At 37.9% G+C, this 20,845-nt stretch overlaps 1 protein-coding gene across 10 annotated transcripts in view; it reads right to left on the reverse strand.

Annotated features, from left to right (window-relative positions):
* The window catches only part of Cr2 (complement C3d receptor 2), a 37,759-nt gene extending 26,118 nt beyond the window's left edge, over nucleotides 1-11,641 (reverse strand). For 3 of the 10 annotated variants that reach the window (XR_015635159.1, XM_087580446.1, XM_087580447.1), the window contains exons 1-8: nucleotides 11,292-11,599; nucleotides 6,253-6,432; nucleotides 4,963-5,062; nucleotides 4,533-4,618; nucleotides 3,612-4,010; nucleotides 1,528-1,704; nucleotides 1,342-1,444; nucleotides 633-718 (exon numbers count right to left, since the gene is read on the reverse strand). Coding sequence is in view for 7 of the 10 variants with exons in the window: in XM_087580446.1 (XP_087436572.1) it covers nucleotides 633-718; nucleotides 1,342-1,444; nucleotides 1,528-1,704; nucleotides 3,612-4,010; nucleotides 4,533-4,618; nucleotides 4,963-5,062; nucleotides 6,253-6,432; nucleotides 11,292-11,349 (1,189 nt within the window). In the remaining 3 variants the exon portion in view is untranslated. Of the gene's footprint in view, nucleotides 1-632; nucleotides 719-1,341; nucleotides 1,445-1,527; nucleotides 1,705-3,611; nucleotides 4,011-4,532; nucleotides 4,619-4,962; nucleotides 5,063-6,252; nucleotides 6,433-11,291 lie in introns of all 10 variants that reach the window. The other 7 variants (XR_015635161.1, XM_087580451.1, XM_087580452.1 and 4 more) reach the window with 4 other exon arrangements.
* Nucleotides 11,642-20,845: the final 9,204 nt, after the last annotated feature.

Genomic DNA, 20,845 nt, shown 5'->3' on the forward strand with positions numbered 1-20,845 from the left:
TATCCCAAAAGTTGTTGCCTGTGTGTGGGATGTGTTCTTCCAGCGGGGCTGCCTGTCTGGCCTCAGTGGGAGAGGATGCCCCTAGCCCCACAGAGACGTGATGTGCCAGGGTGGGGAGACACCCAGAGAGACTTTCACCCACTCAGAAAAGAAGGGGCGGGGGGAGGGTTGTGGGATGGGGTGACTGGGAGGGAGGCAGATGTAAAATGAATAAGCAAAAAATAAATAAATAAAAATAATTAAATTTAAAAAAAGAAAAAAAGTTGTCAATGTCTGCATTTCATTAATGTCCACTTGGTAGTAGGTAGAGCTCTTCAGTACAAGACATGACATGTAAAGGCACAACCAGTGTTTTATTATACTAGAAAGAGCTATGCTTAGGTTTGATACAGGTAGCTTTCCAGAGCCTTTATTATTTTATTTATAGGATCACAACATAGTACGTTAACCAGTGAGCAAATGTATTGCTTTTTCTGCATTTTAAATAGAAGACAGTGGCAATTTGTTTAAAGTACGTAATTGGGTTAGGGTAATCCCTAACCCTAACCCTGATTTATTGTATTTAATAACTGTATGGAAATACAGAGTCAAGAGACAAGATACATATTTGATTATTTTTATTTTCTACTCACGTTCACAGACAGGAAACTTATTATTCCAGATTACTGTCTCTCCTTCTGGAACACACTGACTAGAAGATTTGCCCTTTAACTGGAACCTTAAACAATAAGGAGCAGCAAATCATCACTAGAACAAACCACTTTTCAATTACACAGCGTGAGTCACTTCTCTCATGTATTCATGGGGTGGGATGCATTTAAAAATATTTCTGGCTTAAGAAAAAGCTCACAATTACTTGTGAATCTGCTTCACTAAACAATCAATAATGGATAAAAGCATACTAAAACTGCTTTTTGTTTGAATTCTCCCTCTCCTTTTTGGCACCCAAATGTCAAGACAATCTTGATCATCTTTAGGAAAATGGTCTCAATTCATATAGAGAAAATAATGAAGACCTTGATCCCAAGTTTACTTCAACAAGTCTCACTAAACCCAAATTTTATATTCATTTTCCATAACAGGAGCCTTAGTTTGTGAACCAAAACTTTGCATTTCCAGATGATGAAATGACAATTCCCACTTTTGCTGGTCAAGCACAAAATATATACATGTGAAAAAATAAAAATAAAAAGGATTTGGTTGATGGCAGAGTTCTTAGTCAGAAAAGATCAAGAAAAGTAAAGAAAATAAGACAGTAAAAATTTAACTATCTTCAGAACTCATACTTTGCAAATCATTATGGAAAAACAAGCAGTGCAGGACCTATCAGTTCAAACTCACCCTAGGTCACAAACAAAGGAGACCTCTGCCCCAAGCTGGAGATTATGGGGAAGAAGCACACGGCCATTGAGAAGTTGGTTTGGAATGGCATCACATGATTTCACTAGGAAAGAAAAGAGAAGGCTTGCACATGAAGAGTCAGGAAACAAATGAGTTTCCTTTGAACAGAGCTAAAGCTCTAGGCACCTTCACATGTTGGGACTGAAGGGCTCCAGGCTCCCAAGGGTGTACACTCCACAAGGTTAGTTCCAATGAGAGTATATCCAGGTTCACAGCTATAGGACACTTTTTGGCCAACAGAAAAGAATTCCTTATCCTTTTCATTATAATCACCATGGAGGATATTTTGAGGTGGTAGACATCCTGAGGAAAAAACAGGACCAGAAAGTCCTCTTATTTCTTCAATAAGAACTGTATTCTTTACCACTTATGGCTACCTACTCTCCCACAGTAAGGCAGAGAGGGTGGGGTTAATATTTCCTTCTCTAATGTGTCAGACTTGGAAGGCCATGTGTCTATCTGCTTTCTCTGTTTTGATCCATTCCAGGAAACACTACTCTCAATTCATTTTTTCCACTTATTAAACTAAAAACTCTGAGATGATATCCTTCCACCAATAGAGTAGATAAGGAACCAAACACATACTTTCCCCACTCAAACCTACCATATCCTTTTTGCTCCAAAAAAAAAAAAATCAAAGTTAATGAAGCTTTGTTGCTTTTAGGCAGATAATTCACAGTAAGAATAAAAGGAGAGAATGGGAGACACAGGCTCCTGATAGCTACCAGTTTTCTTCCACAAAATTACATTTCAGTATCAAGATGATGTCTACAAAATTTTGAATCGTTTTTTTCTTAGCCAATTCCCTCTATAAATATGGGAGAGTTTATTTTGCCCTCATTTAAATAAAATGAAATCATTAAAAAATCTAATGATCAATTTTTGTATTGTGTTTTAAAGTTACTTTTATTCTTTAAAGAATGTAATCCTATATATTTATGAGATACCATGTTATATTGTGTAATACAAAAATAAGGGTAAGTATATCTGTCTTCTGAACTCATTATCCCTTTGCAAACTTTCAGACTCCTTTATTCTAGATTTAAAATATATATACAAACAGCAGTAATTCTACCATTTAAAGAGACATCAATTTATTTTTTCTATCTAATCTGACTTTTATCTGCATTCTTAATAGCATTTGCTATATTGTGTAATGGAGGGGATTTTATATGTGTAGAAGTGGGCCAGGTCTTCATGCTTACATGTGTGTGTATGTGGGGGTGTATGTCATATGCATATAGAGGAGATTATTTTGTTTTATGAGACAAAGGTTCTTAGTGGGAACTGTGGCTCGCCAACTAAGCTAGACTGGTTGGTCAGTAAGCCTTAGGAGCCTGTCTCTGTTCCTTCTAACTCCAGGGTTAGAAGCATTTGCCCCCACACTTGGCTTTTCACATAGGCTCCATGATTAAATTCAAGTCTTCATGCTTGTACAACAAGCACTTTATACACTGAACCATCTCTCTAGTTCTATTTTTTTGATGAGTCATTTTAACTGAAGAAAAGTCATACATCATTGTGGTTTGATTTGCATTTCCCTGATGATTAGTAATCTTAGCCATTTTGCCATATATTTGTTGTCCATTTTATTTTATTTTTGAGACATTTTTAATATCCACTTTGATGTTGAATTTCTTTTGTGCTATTAAGTTCTTTCAGTTCCTTATACATGCTGAATACTAATTCCTTGTCAGGTGTATAATTTGGAAATACTTTCTACCACTCTGTATTATTCTCTTTATTTCATTGCTTCATTTGTTGTAGAGAAACTTTTTATTCTATGTAATACCATTAGTCTATTTTTGCCATTGTTTTCTATGCTTTTAATGGTCTTATCCAAAGCATGTTGACTATTTCAATGTTCTTAAGTATTATACCTATTTTCTTCAAAGAGTTTTATGTCTCATAATTTTGCTTTAAAACATTCCAATGTTTTCCTAAAAGTGTGCTATACTTTTTTCTCACAATTATAACACTGTTCCAGAATGAAATAAAATCCCATCCCTTTAACAGTTAGAGACACCCCCCCCCATGATCATGGATTGGTAAAGCTAATAGAAATTACTTCTAAAGTTTACTTTCAAATTTTTGATCCTAGAAATCCAGTCACATATTCCTTCTATTCTTTCAATAGTAGGTACCATGTATTTATTCTGCAAAACCTCTACTTTTATTTATAGATACCCAAAGTTTCAGGCCCAACTTACCCCTGAAGCATGTTGGCAGTGGAGGGCTCCATTTGCTGTCTGGCTGGCACCACACTATACTGCTGCCTTTCATGATAAAGCCAGACTTGCACTTAAACATTACTGTATCGTTTAAGAAGAAGGAGGGTTTAAATCCAGACTCCACATCTCCATTTTCAATTTCTGGCATTGGGCACTTGACTCTAGCAATACACTGGGGAGGTGGACTGTTCCAGATGCCAACTTGATTGTCTTTGCTGGTACAATATATTGACTTCTCACCCACCAGATCAAACAGTTTTTCCCTATTCTTTCCAACATGGCAATAATAAGTTGCTACCATCCCATAGAAAAAGCTGTCTCTACTGCTGCTTTGGAAGTATCCATTGGAGATGGCTGGAGGTGACTCACAAGGAATCACTTTTGGAGAGAAATAGTTAAGAAAAGAGAGAAGGCATTGGAATGTTACATTTTTGAAAATGTAGTCTTCATTCCCACAAACAGAGCTTAATCTTTACAACTTATATATAATATTGGAAGTCTGTATTCTAATCTAAGTGGAGAATAATCCAGAAAGGAAAATAAATAGAACCAGCTGATTAAAAAGTCAAAAGGGTATGACCTCAAAATACGGAGACTCTGGCAAAATAGACTTCTTGGGGTGAACTACTTTTGAATGGTTACTTTTGTCAGTGTGTAATCTAATGAATATTTTAAACTTAAGAATCTACTCACTATTAAATAACATCATAAAATAATATTAATTGAAAAGTGTGATAGAATCAGAAGTCATGGAAGAAAATCAGTAAGAGCTGGGTCCACAACAACCCAAACCAAGTAAAACTTCCCAAGCACTCATTTTTATGTGTAGATGCCCAATTTCCCCTTAGAAGGGGATAAGAGAAATGTAATCAGATGCTATAAAAAGATCATTTTACTCACATTCACAAATAGGCACACTGTTATCCCACATGACAGTATTGTCTGATATAATACAAGTAGCAGATGAGTCACCAATGAGTCGATATCTAGAAGCAAAGAGGTGACTCATCATATCCCAGTTACACTTACACTTTAGGAAAGCCTTAAAGAATGAGAAAAGGTAGGATATTATGTAATATACGGTAAAATAATGATAGAGAAGGACTTATATAATAAACTCAACAGTATAGCCAGATGAGATCTGACTTCCTAGTAAATAGCACCGGAGACTTAAAATTGAAGAAGGATAGCTTTATCCTCTTTCTCTCTAGGGGTCCTCTTGACTGAAGAGTCACTTCTGAAACAGGTCAAAGAGACCTGTATTCACTCATATTAAAAGTTTTTTTAATTCAGTGCCCATGAATCCTGCAAAAGCATCCTGCCTACTCACCCTTTATTACAAGAATATGTAATTGTTGACCCAAACGTGATACCAGTGTTTATATGCACAGAACCATGGAGGGGTTCTTGAGGATTCATACATGGTTTACCTACAAGGGAAACAAAACAGGATTTGGGGCTGGGATTAAGAAAGCTTTATGTGTTTTCTATTAAATTCCCTAGCTAGATTTGCTGATGAAGTTGCATGTTCTTTCTCAAAGCAATTTTTATGATTTGTAAAATGTACATTTTCTCAAGAAGCAGTCGATTTTTGAGCGCTGTTCGAAACCTATTGTTTATGTTTCTGTACATGGAGGAAAACTTATTTGTGGTCAATTCTAACTTAAAAGCCTCCATTTTTTCTCTTTATTAAATTCTATTAGCTAAAGGCATCATCTACTAAGTCTCCTGTATTAAAAACCCACAGTCCCCAATTCTTTCCTATAAATTATCCTCTAATTCTTCTTTTAATTCAATTAGCTACAAAATTTTAGTGCCTGAATTCCAGAATCTCTCTCCAAACTCATTATTTTGGCATTTCTATAGTTTTACTGGATTGCTGAGAGGCAAAATTTATCTTTCTAATGCTGTCTTGGCTTGGTCTAGTACCTCCTCCATAGATGGCATGTGTTTCCTTTTTACAATATAATTATGGCCATGCCATACTTCTCACTTACAAGTCCATGATTATTTACCACTATTCATGGGAGAAAGTATACAATCTTATATTTGCTCAAACCATATTGACATTTTTCCAAAGGTATTTCCTCCGTAGTTTTGCCCTCTGCCAAGAAGACCTCAGTTTCCCTAATTCTCTCAAATAGCATTTATTTTTCTGTGGTTGACTGTCAGTTTACTTCTATTACTAAACAACATCATGGAGTCTGGGACTGTATTTGAGTGATAGATAACCTGTGCAATTCCTTGTGTCCACTCTCGCTGTGTACTATGTGTGTGCAAATATTCTTGTTCCTTACAAGAAGCACTTTCTAACATTCTAAATAATAAAAACGATTTATTGTATTGAATGTAGTAAGAAATGAGATAAAACTAATATTCTTTTTTATACTAACATCTAATCTCACTCTAACATAGAAATCACAGAATGACGTCATAAAGACAATAGCTTAAACCGTGGTGGTGACTTACACACTAGCACTCAGAAAACTTAGAAATTAAAGAAAACAGATTGGTACGTATGCCATGACACACTAATTTACTGGTCTTTTGTCTGGAAAATGACAGACTGTCCTACACAGATAAAGTGATAAAACCAAATATGGCTTGCAGAAGTACTCACGTTTACAGAACTGCTGAGCGTCTGACCACTTGGAGGATTCTAAGCAGGTGATAGTAAATGACTTTCTAAAGTACCCAGGGAGGCATTTGTATTTCCAAGTTGTTCCAACGGCAAACTCAGACTTATCACTCACAACAGTAGGCTTAGCAAAAGAATACTTTGGCAGCAACTTACACTGACCTAGAAATAAGGACCACAGAAATATCAAAGCCGAGAAGAGCTAAAGCTTCTCTGCTTCTCTCTTGTCACCAATTATTCTAACAAATTTGATCATTAGAAGTAACATTGTTTGGAGATATATTGTCTGAAAAAAATCCTAATTTCTGTCATTAAAAACTGTGGGTGGATTGCTTGGTTTTTGTTTGTTTTTTTTCCCCACAGTATGGTCAGAAAAAATAAGAAACACGTGTAGAACTTCAGGAATAAGTATATAGAACTTAATATAAGACACAAAAGTAATAAAGGAAAATGAAGGAAGAACCCTGTGAGACAGCAGCATACGAAAGCACTTTCTAAACTGTTGCTTTCTCCAGGTGCTCAGGAAGTACCACGACAATTGACGAATGAGACTTCATGAAATTACAGAGCATCTGCACAGCCGAAGAAAAGAAAGTGAAGATACAGTCTTCAGAGCGGGGGAAAATATTTGATATATATATATATATATATCTGTATATATATATATATATGATTAGTATCTAGAGTATATAAGGAAATAAACACCCCAGACCCTTCATAAATAAATGAGCTAGTGAAATGAACATTTCGTTCTCAAATGAAGTATAAATGTTCAATAAACATTAAAAAAACCCAGCCTCACTGATCGTCAGAAAAATGAAAATCAAAACTAGATTAAGATCCCATCTCACACTAGTCTTCATTAAGAAAACAAGTAACAACAAATGCTGGTAAGGATACAGACCAATTTTATATTGCCAATGAGGATGTAAACCAGTTCAGCCACCATGGAAATTGGTCTGGAGATTCTTTAACAAACTGAAAATAGATCTGCCACATGATCAGCTATAGCATTTGTCAATATTTACCCAGAAGACTCCAAGCCAATATATCACAGATATATTTGTACATCCATGTTTATTGTGGTCTTATTCACAACTCATGGCCAGCAACAGAATAGATTAAGAAAATGTGCTCTATATACACAATGGAACTTTTTTTAAGCTATAAAGAAGAATAAAGTTATGTTGTTTGTTAGAAGATGGATGAAACTGAGATGATAATATCAAGTGCATTGTCAATCTTCCTGTCTCATATATATTTGAAAGTAGCAGTAAACTGTCTGGAGAACAAAGGGGCTTAATGGGAAGGGAGAAGATTAAGGGGGGAGGGCAGTAGGTAGTATATGCTCTCAGTACACTGTATAGTTGCATGAGAATGGCCTTGTATAACCCCAAATAATAATAATAATAATAATAATAATAATAATAGTAATAATAATAATTCTATACAATACATTGGAGTGGAAAGAAGGTTGTGTCCATTATTTTTAACAGTTATTTTCTGATCATTGTCACATATACTTGATAGAAATAACTTAACGGAGGGGAGAGTAGTTGCCTCATACTCCAGGGTACACCACTGGTCATAGTAGAGAAGGGAGATGACTGAACCGGCTTGGTCTGAGGGGAAAAGGACCTGCAACAGCTGCTGGCTACATGATATCAACTAGGAAACAAAAGGCTTGGCTGGAAGTGGGGAAAGGAATATAACCTCCAGGTTCTACAAATCAATCGTAGACCAAATATTCAAATGAGCATGTGGGAGACATTTTACATTTAAACAATAATAGACAAAATAAAAACAAAAAATACCCTCTCTGGTTTTAAAATAAAAACTAGAAGTATACAAGTAAAAATTACCTCTAAAAGATTTTATTTCTTTGAAGATTTTATTTTATTTCACGGCTAAGAATGTTACACGTATGTGTATATCCACTATATGTATTTGGGGCCTGCAAAGTCCTGACTGAGGTGATAGATCGAGACCCTGGAACTGGAGACACAGGTGCTTATGAAGTACCAGGTGGGTGCTGGGAACCAGACCCTGCCCTCTGCCAGAGCAACAGTGCTCTAACTACTGAGCCATCTCTCAGTCCTACAAATTGAAACATTTTATCATGAGAAATTAAAGTGCCACAGAGATCTTGTAAAATCAAAATTACTTCAATTGATTTATATAACTATCCTAATCACTAAACTTTATCATATAGAGGAAAACATATTTATTCTTCATTGAGCTTGTTTATTATTTATGGCTTTATCAGATAAGGTCTCACTATGTAACCTAGGCAGACTTGAACTTGGAGTCCTTCTGTCTCAGCCTCTCTAGCACTCTACTTCTCATTACACTTGTTTTCCTATTTTAACAAACTGGAGTAATGAAACCCCAAAATAGCTAGTAAAAGCTTTCTGATGTATCAAAGAACTTGTCATTAGCAATGAAATAAAGGCCATTGCAACATCCATACACTTGGGAGTGCCTCTTGAAAAGTAATTTCCTATATAGGAGTGAAGGCTCACATTTTACCTCCTTAAATTTATTTGCAGAGATCCAGAAGTTCACTCTTATTCAATTCAGAGGAATCTAGACAAAAGATGCCAATCTGTGGAACCCTACAAGAGTAGAAATATACCTGAAAATTTACAGATTTTAATTTTTTCCATAAAAGTGTGAGGCTGGTACAGGTGGTGGCCAACTGACTCAAAGACATTCATGGAGCTCCCAAGGCTGCAGCCAGATCAGTCTTCCTCTAACTCCGTGCTTCTACTAGGGAATTGAAAAAGAGCCACTACTGTTAGGAGCCAGATATTACTGTAGTTCCTCTTTTGTAATTCTTTAGTTTCTCCCATTAATTCCCACCAATGTTCCCCAACTACATACTCCATAAAAAAAGAGCAAAAAAGACTCTAAGAAAACTGAAGGTTTAGAAACAATGAAGATAGAGGCTGGAGAGATGGCTCAATGGTTAAGAGCACTGACTGCTCTTCCAGAGGTCCTGAGTTCAATCCCCAGCAACCACATGGTGGCTCACAACCATCTGTAATGGGATCTGACGCCTTCTTCTGATGAGTTTGAAGACAGCTACAGTGTACTTATATATAAAAAAAAAAAAATCTTTTTGAAAAAACAGTGAAGATAGACTTCACATAAGACTTCTACCAGTTACTCTAGTCAGATAATAATCTGTGATTATTAAATGCAAATAAGGACAGAATTAAATTATCTTCTACAGTATGGGAAAACATCTAAATTCATAAGACTCAACAATACAGACCAAGAGAGATACAAGATCTGAAAACTACAGAAGAGGAAACTTTATAATATGACTTTCTATGCTAAAATGAAGTCAGAACCACACTTTCTGCTCGAGGGTTAATGGAGGTCTCACCTGTAGTGAGGACACCTCACACGGTATTGAAACTGCCCACCTCCCAGACCGCAGTACACAATTTCCAGAGATCGGTTTCTCCTCCAGTCAGAAAAGGAAAGGGAGCAGGTGAAATGTTTCACAGCTAAAGGCACTGCTGACAAACCTGATGACCAACTGAGATAAATCCCTGGAACCCACATGGTGAAAGGAGAGAACTAACTCCTATGACTTGTCTTCCGACCTCCAAGCAATGCCATCGAATGCACACACCTCCCACACACAGGATAAGGAAATAAACACATTTAATCATTTTTCAAAGAAAAAGAATGGCTAGTCTACAAGATTCTATTGCATGATAGAATTTTTCTCTTTTCACATCTTTGTAGCATCTGGAGTGAAGATCAGAGTAGTGACTAACACTGAAAATGATTCTGGAGGACAGGGAGACTTAAGAGGCTCTACACAGAATATTTAGAAATCATTTGGAAGTAGATGGAGGATTTATGTGTAGGATAATTTATGGTCAGAAAGTAGGAAGTAGGGAGGTCATTATTGAGAATTATCATCAAATGTCTTGATACTGGGTTTCCTGGCTATCTGATGGATGATTTTTGTAAAATGAGAGTCATATGTGTTAACGTATTAAGCATAAAACATTCATTTGTCAGTGAACACGAACTAAGGTCCAACCACCCCTAGAATGTATTTTCCAGTAGAAATTGTAGCAGAACTAATGCGTATATTCAGACCCTGTAACAACCAGATCCATCCTTAGCTGATAATGACTACACTTAGTGTCAACAATCAAGAGTCAATTTCTCTGGCTCCTGATTTCTTTCACCTCCATGGGATGATGGGATGGTAGCACAGCCCATTTCTGATTTCGTTTTATATATGAGAAACTGAGGGTCGGGACTCTAATCAACTTGCCAAAGTTCACTCAACTATTGAGGTTTTTGCAGTAAATGTCTTATTCGTTCACTACCAGAACAAATGGTATTACTTTAAAAGCAAGCCAATCTGTGAAACAACAACACCACACACACACACACACACACACACACACACACACACACACACACACACACAAAACCTTTACAAAGAACACTGAGGGAGAACCCACGGAAGCACATGCCTACAGAGGTCATAGTTTTAATTCACGTTCAATGTTAAAAAGCAACGAGATAGTTTTTAAATATATATCAAGGATAAAAATTCTGAGACCCATATTGGAGAATCAGGTGTTATTCTTTTTAAAGATGAAGCAGGGGCTGCATGCCTAGAGGCACATACAGGTCTGTAATCCTTGAGCACAGCCTGGGACCATTGGTGGAACTGTGTGAGCACTTGCAGAATTGCCGGGAGGCTGGGATCCAGGGAGGAAGAGAGCGAACCCCCCACACCCTACCAAACAATGCAGCAGTCACAGTCCAAAGCGCCCGTGTGTGTCTCAGCCTTCTATGGTGGTGGCCAGAAGAGGTGGGGATGCTCTGCATCTGGAGACAGAGGGGTCTCCAAAGCTGTCAGGGACAGGCAAGTATCCAGCTCGGCCCCACATCCCTGGTTTGGCCTCTAGACTTTGCCGAGGCACAAAAGTTTTCCTAGCCCTGGAGGAATTCCCGTATTTGAGCTCCCGCGCCCAGCTCACCAAGAACTCCCGGAGCGATGAGAGCGAAGAAAACCCAGAGCGAACCCAAGGCTCCCATGCCGTCGCCGCGGCCCAACCGCAGCTGCGAGGGAAGGAAGAGGACGCGGCTGGCTGCAGGCTGTGGGGAGCCGACCCTTAAATAGCATCGGCTCGGGCGCCGCTGGGGGCTGAAGATTCGTGGAGCACATCTGCAGGTGACCAGGGGCGGAACAAGCCGGGAGGGGCGGCCCCGGGAACTCTGCTGCTTTTGGTTCAGCCTGGGTTCTGCTCAGCGCCTGGCTTTCCTATTTTTTGTTGATTAAGTAACCAAGTACATTGACTTTCCCGCCCCCAAACCCTACTTCTGAAACAAGAATTTCATAAAATGATGCGCATGCCTACTGATCTACAACGTTCGTTTACCATGCCAATTCTTTAAACCTGTTTGGGGATTTGTTCCAGTTAATTCATTTTCAAACCCCATTAACGTAATCAACTCTCAGTTAGAGAAAACTTAGTTTACTTAAAGTGGAAATTCAGGAATAACACTGCCTTGCATTGCAATCTTTTTACTCTAGTGTAAATAGTGAAATTTTTAATTTCTGTATAACTGTGAAGAGGTTTCCTTAATGTTAATATTTTAGAAATGTTATCTCTCTGTAGTTATAAAGATAGATAAAAGTATATATTTTGACTATGCAATTGTGTTATGTAATTGTTATTTCTGATATTTTCAATAAATTACAGACAACCATCTCTCTTAACCGTATAAGTATTTTAATGTGTATTTCTTAAAAATAAGGACAATACTCTATAACTTTAATAAAATGATCAAATACAAGACACTAATATTGGTACAGTAGTTTTTCATAATTTTTTACTGTCTTCAAGTTTTGATGAATATCTCAATAGTCTTTGCTATGGCACCATAAGAAAAACCATCCATACTTCAGAGACATATATTTGATTTTCACGTCTCGTTCTTTAGTTTGAGAAGCATCTTTGGGAGTAGGAGGGGTGTGTGTGTGTGTGTGTGTGTGTGTGTGTGTGTGTGTGTGTGTGTTGTGTGGTTTGCACGTGTGCATGAAGATGTGTGTGGAGGCTAGAGGCTAATGTCAATGTCTTTCTCATCAGCTTTCCACATCTTATTTGTGGCAAGGCCTCTCTCTGACCCTTAAACTTGCAGGTTATCTAAGCTGGCTGCTCCGTGAATTCCATCTCCCTGCCACAGTCTCCCTTGCCCTGGGATTACAGGTAAATTACAGCTTTTTACCTGGATCCTAGAAAACTGAATTCAAGCCCTTGTACTTGCATGACAAAGAACTTTACTGACTGTGCCCTCTCAACTCTAGGTCGGGAATTTTGTTGTTTCTTTTGTTGTTAGTTTTTGATATCTTTGAACCACACATAGTAATTGTTTTTTCTAAAAATGGCACTTAAATTATTTGTTCACTATACAGTATGGTAACAAATTGCCCTAAGATTAATAGTGGCTTAAGTGAGACTAAATAGTTCCTTTCAGTTTGTACTCTCATAATTTGGAGGCAAATTAGTTAGACTACACAATTTTTTTTATCTCTCTTGATATCATGGTCCAAATGATAGCTTGAAATCCAGTCATCCAGTTGACAGAGACAGGAAAAATCACACAGAAAAGTGCACACCCAGTCACTGTTGGCTGGATTCCTCGTTTCTTCACCCATGTGCATGTGGCCATTAGGCTGCTGGGTAGCAGGGACTAAAACTTCTCATCTTATGGCAACTTACTTCTTCTAGATCAAAAAAGGCATAACTTAGAATGTCTTCCATGATCCCCAGCAGTCATAGTATTTTGATAATAATCTACTGAGAGCAAATATCAGCTCTTCTCAGGGCTAGAGGGACGCTATGTATGAATGGGAATACTGGGAGTCAGAGACGAAGAGGCACCATCATGGAGGCTGGTTACCAGCACCACTCAGTTTGGTTTTATATGTTTCTTCACAATTAGATTGAAATTTTGTTATTTTGGTTAAAGATATCATGGGATAGATACTGTGTGCTTATCTGTAGGTACATATTGCCTGATGGTCCTTTTATTGGTAGTAGTCATTTTTATCATATAAACAAGTTTCTGTAGTGTAAAATTACTATTATTTATTTTTATTTTATTAGTAATCATTATTACCTTTAACAAATGTTATTTATTAACATATTAACAAAAGTTATTATTATAATATTATTAAAGTTACCTTATTACCAAGGTAACTTTGGGGAGGGATATTTCACAATTTTAGAAATACCTTACTTAAAAATCAAATTTTCAGCTTCTGTAAGGCAAAGGACACTGTCAATAGGACAAAACAGCAATTGACAGATGGGGAAAAGATCTTTACCAAGCCTACATCTGATAGAGGGCTAATATATAATATATACAAAGAACTCAAGAAGTGAGATGCCAGAGAAACAAATAATCCTATTTTTAAAATGGGGTGCAGAGCTAAGCAAAGAATTCTCAACTGAGCAATATCAAATGGCGGAGAAACACCTAAAAGAATGTTCAACATCCTTAGTCACCGGGGAAATGCAAATCAAAACAACACTGAGTTTCCATCTCACATCAGTGAGAATGGCTAAAATCAAAAACTCAGGTGACAACAGATGCTAGTGAGGATGTGGAGAAAGAGGAACACCCCTCCATTGTTGGTGGGATTGCAGACTGGTACAACCACTCTGGAAATCAGTCTGGAGGTTCCTCAGAAAATTGGACTTAGTACTACCTGAGGCCCCAGCTATACATCTCCTGGGCATATACCCAAAAGATGCTCCAACATATAACAAAGACACATGTTCATAGCAGCCTTATTTATAAAAGTCAAAAGCGGAAAAGAACCTAGATGTTCTTCAATAGAGGAATGGATACAGAAAATGTGGTACATTTACACAATGGAGTACTACTCAGCTATTAAAGACAATGACTTCATGAAATTCTTAGGCAAATGGATGGAAATAGAAAATATCACACTGAGTGAGGTAACCCAATCACAAAAAAACACACATGGTATGTACTCACTGATGAGTGGATATTAGCCCAAAAGTTTGGATTACCCAAGAAAAAAATTCACAAACTACATGAAGCTCAAGAATAAGGAAGACCAAAATGTGGATGCTTCAGTTCTTCTCAGAAGGGGAACAAAATACTTATGGGAGGAAATAAAGGGACAAAGAGTGAAGCAGGGACTGAAGGAAAGGTCATCCAGACACTGCCCCACCTGGGGATCCATCTCTTATGCAACCAAAAACCCAATAACTATTGCTGACACCAATAAGTGCTTGTTGATAGGAGCCTGATATAGCTGTCTCCTGAGAGACTTCGCCAGAGCCTTACTAATATAGATGAGTATGCTAGCAGCCAACCATTGGACTAGCATGAGGACCCCAATGGAGGAGTTAGAGAAAGGACTGAAGGAGCTGAAGGGGTTTGCAACCCCAGAGGAAGAACAACAATATCAACCAACCAGACCTTACCAGAGCTTCTGGGGACTAAACCACCAACCAAAGAGTACACATGGAGGGACCCATGACTCCAGCCACATATGTAGCAGAGAATGGCATTGTCTGGCATCAATAGGAGAAGCCCTTGGCCCTGTGAAGGCTCATTTCCCCAGTGTAGGGGAATGCCAGGGTGTTGAGGTGGGAGTGGGTGGGTGCATAGGAGCATTTTCATAGAAGCAGCGGGAAAGGGAGGGGGAGGGGGCTGGGAGAGGGGTGGAAAGGGGATAACATTTGAAATGCAAATACATAAAATATTCAATTAAAATTTTAAAAATTTTTAAAAAGATGAAAATGAAAAAAATCAAATTTTCACCTGCTAATTTTTGTCTTACTCTATCAGTACATTTATGACTCCCAAACAACAATCAACCATTACTTTTTATATTCATTAATTGGTATTCCACTACAAAGAAAAGCTTTCTCTTCTCTCTGTCTATTCATTCATTCTTCTATATGAAATCAGTGTCTATAGCAATGTGAACTTATTTATTCAATGACTTATGATCTGGTACTGAAGTTATTTATTTTAATTCCCAAATTGCTTCTGGTATGCCTTGTAGAAGATCTCAAAGTAGTTCATGTTTCCTTTTCCTCTCCAGTTCCTATAAATTTTTTAGTACTTCCTTGTATTCAGGTAAAACAAAAAGCCCTAGACTCAGATTTCTAGACTCACCACTGGAATTCATTCTTTCTCTAAGAAATGCTGGTTCTTCTTCCTCCTCCTCCCTAGTTCCCCACCCACTCCTTCTCCTCCTTCTCCTCCTTCTCCTCCTTCTCCCCCTTCTCCTCCTTCTCTTTCTCCTTCTTTGTCTTATTGAGGTACACATTTTCATTTTGCTTTTCCCATGATAGTTAGAATCAAAATTCTGAACACTACATTCATTGCTAGTGAAACACCATTGCTTCTTTATAGTCTCAGCAGATAGAAGAAGAGCAAGTGTGCATGAAGCATGAAAAGTGGTCCCGTGTCTATGTAAACCTTTTCCTTTATTAAATCTGCCATTGACTCATACTGTACCCTCCAATTTCAGTCAATTACTGTAGATCTCACCTACCTTATCTTTTTTTTTTATTAACTTGAGTATTTCTTATATACATTTCAAGTGTTATTCCCTTTCCCGGTTTCCGGGCAAACATCCCCCTCCCCCCTCCCTTTCCTTATGGGTGTTCCCCTCCCAACCCTCCCCCCATTGCCGCCCTCCCCCCATAGTCTAGTTCACTGGGGGTTCAGTCTTAGCAGGACCCAGGGCTTCCCCTTCCACTGGTGCTCTTACTAGGATATTCATTGCTACCTATGGGGTCAGAGTCCAGGGTCAGTCCATGTATAGTCTTTAGGTAGTGGCTTAGTCCCTGGAAGCTCTGGTTGCTTGACATTGTTGTACTTTTGGGGTCTCGAGCCCCTTCAAGCTCTTCCAGTTCTTTCTCTGATTCCTTCAATGGGGGCCTATTCTCAGTTCAGTGGTTTGCTGCTGGCATTCGCCTCTGTATTTGCTGTATTCTGGCTGTGTCTCTCAGGAGCGATTTACATCCGGTTCCTGTAGGCCTGCACTTCTTTGCTTCGTCCATCTTCTCTAATTGGGTGGCTGTATATGTATGGGCCACATGTGGGGCAGGCTCTGAATGGGTGTTCCTTCAGTCTCTGTTTTAATCTTTGCCTCTCCCTTCCCTGCCAAGGGTATTCTTTTTCCTCATTTAAAGAAGGAATGAAGCATTCACATTTTGATCATCCGTCTTGAGTTTCGTTTGTTCTAGGGATCTAGGGTAATTCAAGCATTTGGGCTAATAGCCACTTATCAATGAGTGCATACCATGTATGTCTTTCTGTGATTGGGTTAGCTCACTCAGGATGATATTTTCCAGTTCCAACCATTTGCCTACGAATTTCATAAACTCGTTGTTTTTGATAGCTGAGTAATATTCCATTGTGTAGATGTACCACATTTTCTGAATCCATTCCTCTGTTGAAGGGCATCTGGGTTCTTTCCAGTTTCTGGCTATTATAAATAAGGCTGCGATGAACATAGTGGAGCACGTGTCTCTTTTGTATGTTGAGGAATCTTTTGGGTATATGCCCAAGAGAGGTATAGCTGGATCCTCAGGCAGTTCAATGTCCAATTTTCTGAGGAACCTCCAGACTGATTTCCAGAATGGTTTTACCAGTCTGCAATCCCACCAACAATGGAGGAGTGTTCCTCTTTCTCCACATCCTCGCCAGCATCTGCTGTCACCTGAGTTTTTGATCTTAGCCATTCTCACTGGTGTGAGGTGATCCCCTACCTTATCTTATACCTGTATTTGTAACTCTGTTCTCCAAAGGCAAGTTCCTTAGTTCTACAATATACTTACTTATTTACTCTACAGAGAAATAAGTTTTAGGGTTGCTAAAATTATTGTGGCAAAAATGAGAGCTGGAAAATCTAAAGTTGTATTTTGTTTGTAGCCTAAACTATTTAGATTAAGTATTCTCCTCCAATGTGATGGTGTTAACCATTTGGATTGACTTATTTCCCTCTATATTACATTTTAGTTTATATTTTGTCATTTTTACTTAGAAAACCCCACAGGTTTAAATATCAGAACTATATGAAAAAGTATGATCAGAGAAATGTCTCTTCTGCTTGTTCTATTCAATATTTTCTTGTTTGTCTGTCAACTTCCCCCCACCAATGAACAGACACATATTTGTGTTTTTATTTCTCTTTTTATTATTTCACAATAAAGGAAAGCATGTCATACATAGGTGCTCCTTTACTTCTTTTTTACTTAACAAATATATCATACTTCACCACATACAGGATAAGGTATATTTCTTACCCTCTTTATTGATGCATGACACTTCACTGAATGGGTGAGCCATGATTTAGTCAACCATTATCTTATATGAACATATTATGTTGTTCAATAAAAACTCTTGATATTAACAGTCTCCAATCCTCAATCAAGAGACACAGAATAACAGATGAGATTAGAAAACAAGATTCTGTTTACTTTTATTTTTCTGTTGTTGGATGTATACATTCAATTAAAAATTTTATAAATGAAATTGCTTGGTCAAATGGAAAACATATATATAGTTTTGTTAGCTAATGACAAATTCCCTTACGAAGTTGTGTAACTATCCATTCTGTTGTAAGAATTCTGTCCTCTTGACATGATTACATGACCGTTGCTTTTTAAAAATCAGAACAACTGCAGTTATGCATACAAAGTTCCACTTCTCTGTGAGAATGTATAAGTGGTAAACATTTGCTAAAGAGGGGCATTTCTTTTCTTCAGTAGCTTAATGACTATAAGTTGCCTGTGTTCTTGTTGGGAATCCCATTTAAATTCATTGGTTCATCAAGCTAAACTTACATGGAATCTTTCATGGATGTAGCATTGGCACCCTGTATAGAGTGAATAGTATTTGTTCATGTCTTCCTAGGAAAAGTCAACACAAGTAGTATATACGTTGGGTTTTTAAGATGCTAAACCTTTCAGGAGGGGATGAAGAAAGGCAAAGCATGTGGTGAGATCTATCTTGGTTCCTATAAAACAAAAGTGGCAAAAATAGGTCAAGATAGAATTCCCAGAGGAAAGAAAATTGATAGAAAGCTGAATTTGATGCTTTTGAACCTCCAGAAGACTTTAATGTCTGAATAATTGTTCAGTAAAAGGGCAAAGAGGGGGATGAGTACTTCCTACTGCATTTTCTGCTAAGGTTAAGATTGAGAACTTCCTTAGCCATTCCCCTAAATGACAAGTCAAGGGCTACTAGGCTCGATAAGGCACTTTAAGGTCCTCTAAATGTGTGAAATACTTGTACTTCAGTGAATATAGAAACTAGTGTACATTCATTTTGATTTTGAACAATGAATAACATTAGACTGATACAGAGAGAATAATAAAGGTAAAAAGGACTTAGTTTGTCCCAAGGACGAGGTATTATCTCTTCTGGGAGTGTATTGAGGCCTTTTTCTCTTGCCAGAAAGTATACTGGAGATGGATGAACTGATAATACATCTCTCACATACCATTATTAGAGAGCTTCTCCTGGGGACAAGAACTTTAAAGTACTCATGTGTGGTTGTGTGTATTTAGTGCCCAAAGGGAGGTAAATAACAGATAATGCAGGTTAATTGGGAATATGAAGAAGTTACAGAAATCATCAACTTATTAGAAAAGGTAGAGATTATTTCTTTTGCCATTTTAAAAGCCTTGTGAGGCTAGCAAATAAAACAAATGACTTGGAGCTCGAGATATGGCTCAGTGGTTAAAAGCACTGACTGCTCTTCCAGAGGTCCTGAGTTCAATTCCCAGCAATCACATGGTGGCTCACAACCATCTGTAATGAGATCTGATGCCCTCTTCTGGTGTGTCTGAAGACAGCTAGAGTGTACACACACACACACACACACACACACACACACACACACACATTCTTTAAAAAGTAAAATAAAATAAAACAGATGACTCAGAAAATGAGCATTTATTGTAGAGAGCTAAATGAAGTGAACCTGTTATCCATCTTGGTACCAAATGTTGCTCGTTTGACACACACAAACACATACACAAACAAAACAAAAGCAAAAGAACAACTGGGACATGACATGCTATATTAGACAATGTTAGCATTTTTAAAATATTCCTTTAGGGGTTGGGGATTTAGCTCAGTGGTAGAGCGTTTACCTAGCAAGCACAAGGCCCTGGATTCGGTCCTCAGTTCCGAAAAAAAAAAGACAAAATAAAAATATTCCTTTAGTTACTACATCCCAAGACTTGGAATAAGTAGCTGTTTACATTTCTCAGTTTCATCTTCAGGCTTTGTTATGTGATTTGTAGCCTGGGACATTGTCTTATTATTCTGCAAGCCCATATAAAATGCTTAGTTATATAGTTTATACAATGACATCCTTTGAGAGTTCAAGATTTAGAAAAGTGCCTTGAAGATACACAAACGCACCTACAGAAGTGAGGGTAGGAAGTCAGGCCATACAAGGTGTGAGGACCAGGCACAACTGAAATTCTTTAAAGTAAGGCAGTCAGGTAAAATGTGCACAATACCTGTCAGGCTTATTGATAAAACTATCAGCCTGTGTCTGCGAATGAAAAACAACTACAGGTATTTTTGGAGTTACTAGGGGGACTGCAGCATTGTCATGGCCATCTTGCTTAAAATGTTCATCATTTATGTTACTTGATAAAAAGAAGTTCCACATGAGTAAGTAGGATCCTCGGAGAACAGGCTAATCTGTGTGCCTCAATCTTTTTGATGCCAAATTTATGCTGGAAGTTAATAGAAGCTCAAAGGGTTACAGTAAGGACTGGGATAGAGAAACTGAGTAAACAACTCCTGTAAAATATTGTTCGCAGTCATAGAAAGAGACAGAAGCTTGGATTTAGCACTAGAACAGCAATTATTAACAGTATACAAGGCATGTCAACAGATTCAGTAAAAGTTAAAATGCTTATCAAGTTTTGGACCAGACTTAAGGCCTTCAGTCTAGCATCTTTCTGTGATAGCACAGAATCAAACTCTGAAAATGGCATTCATATTTATAGAAATGTAGTTTGGTGTCCACAAGTTCTGCCACCAATGCCATGCATTGGAATTAATGCATGCCGTGCTGGAATTAATGTCCTTTCAAGCTGTTGAGCCTCCTTGAATTAATGGAACCAAAACCCAAATCACACAAAGTGCTATATGGAATTCTGGCCATGTCCATAATTGCTTGGTGCACTGATCGCTCAATGAAGGGCACCAAACGAGGAAGAATGGCTGTGTCAATACAAATGGGCACAGACATCATCTGGTTTACACTCTAGCTGCTCTAAAAAACAAAGTGATTTTAATACCTTTGGATGTTTGCTATTTTCCTTCCTCTATGTCGCAGATATAGTCAGACAGGGAGTTTGGGAGGACGCTTGAGATAAACATACTACAGTCTGGGGAAAGGGAGCTCTTCCAATGTCCAGAGTCTGCTTTCAACAAGTGGGAGCTGCATGTAACAATTTATAAATACATTGTATAGGACATTCTTTACACATGAGCACATGCAGGT

This window comes from Rattus norvegicus, chromosome 13 (assembly GCF_021556685.1).
Source record: "Rattus norvegicus strain SHRSP/BbbUtx chromosome 13, alternate assembly SHRSP_T2T, whole genome shotgun sequence".
In the NCBI taxonomy this organism is placed as follows: Eukaryota; Metazoa; Chordata; class Mammalia; order Rodentia; family Muridae; genus Rattus; species Rattus norvegicus.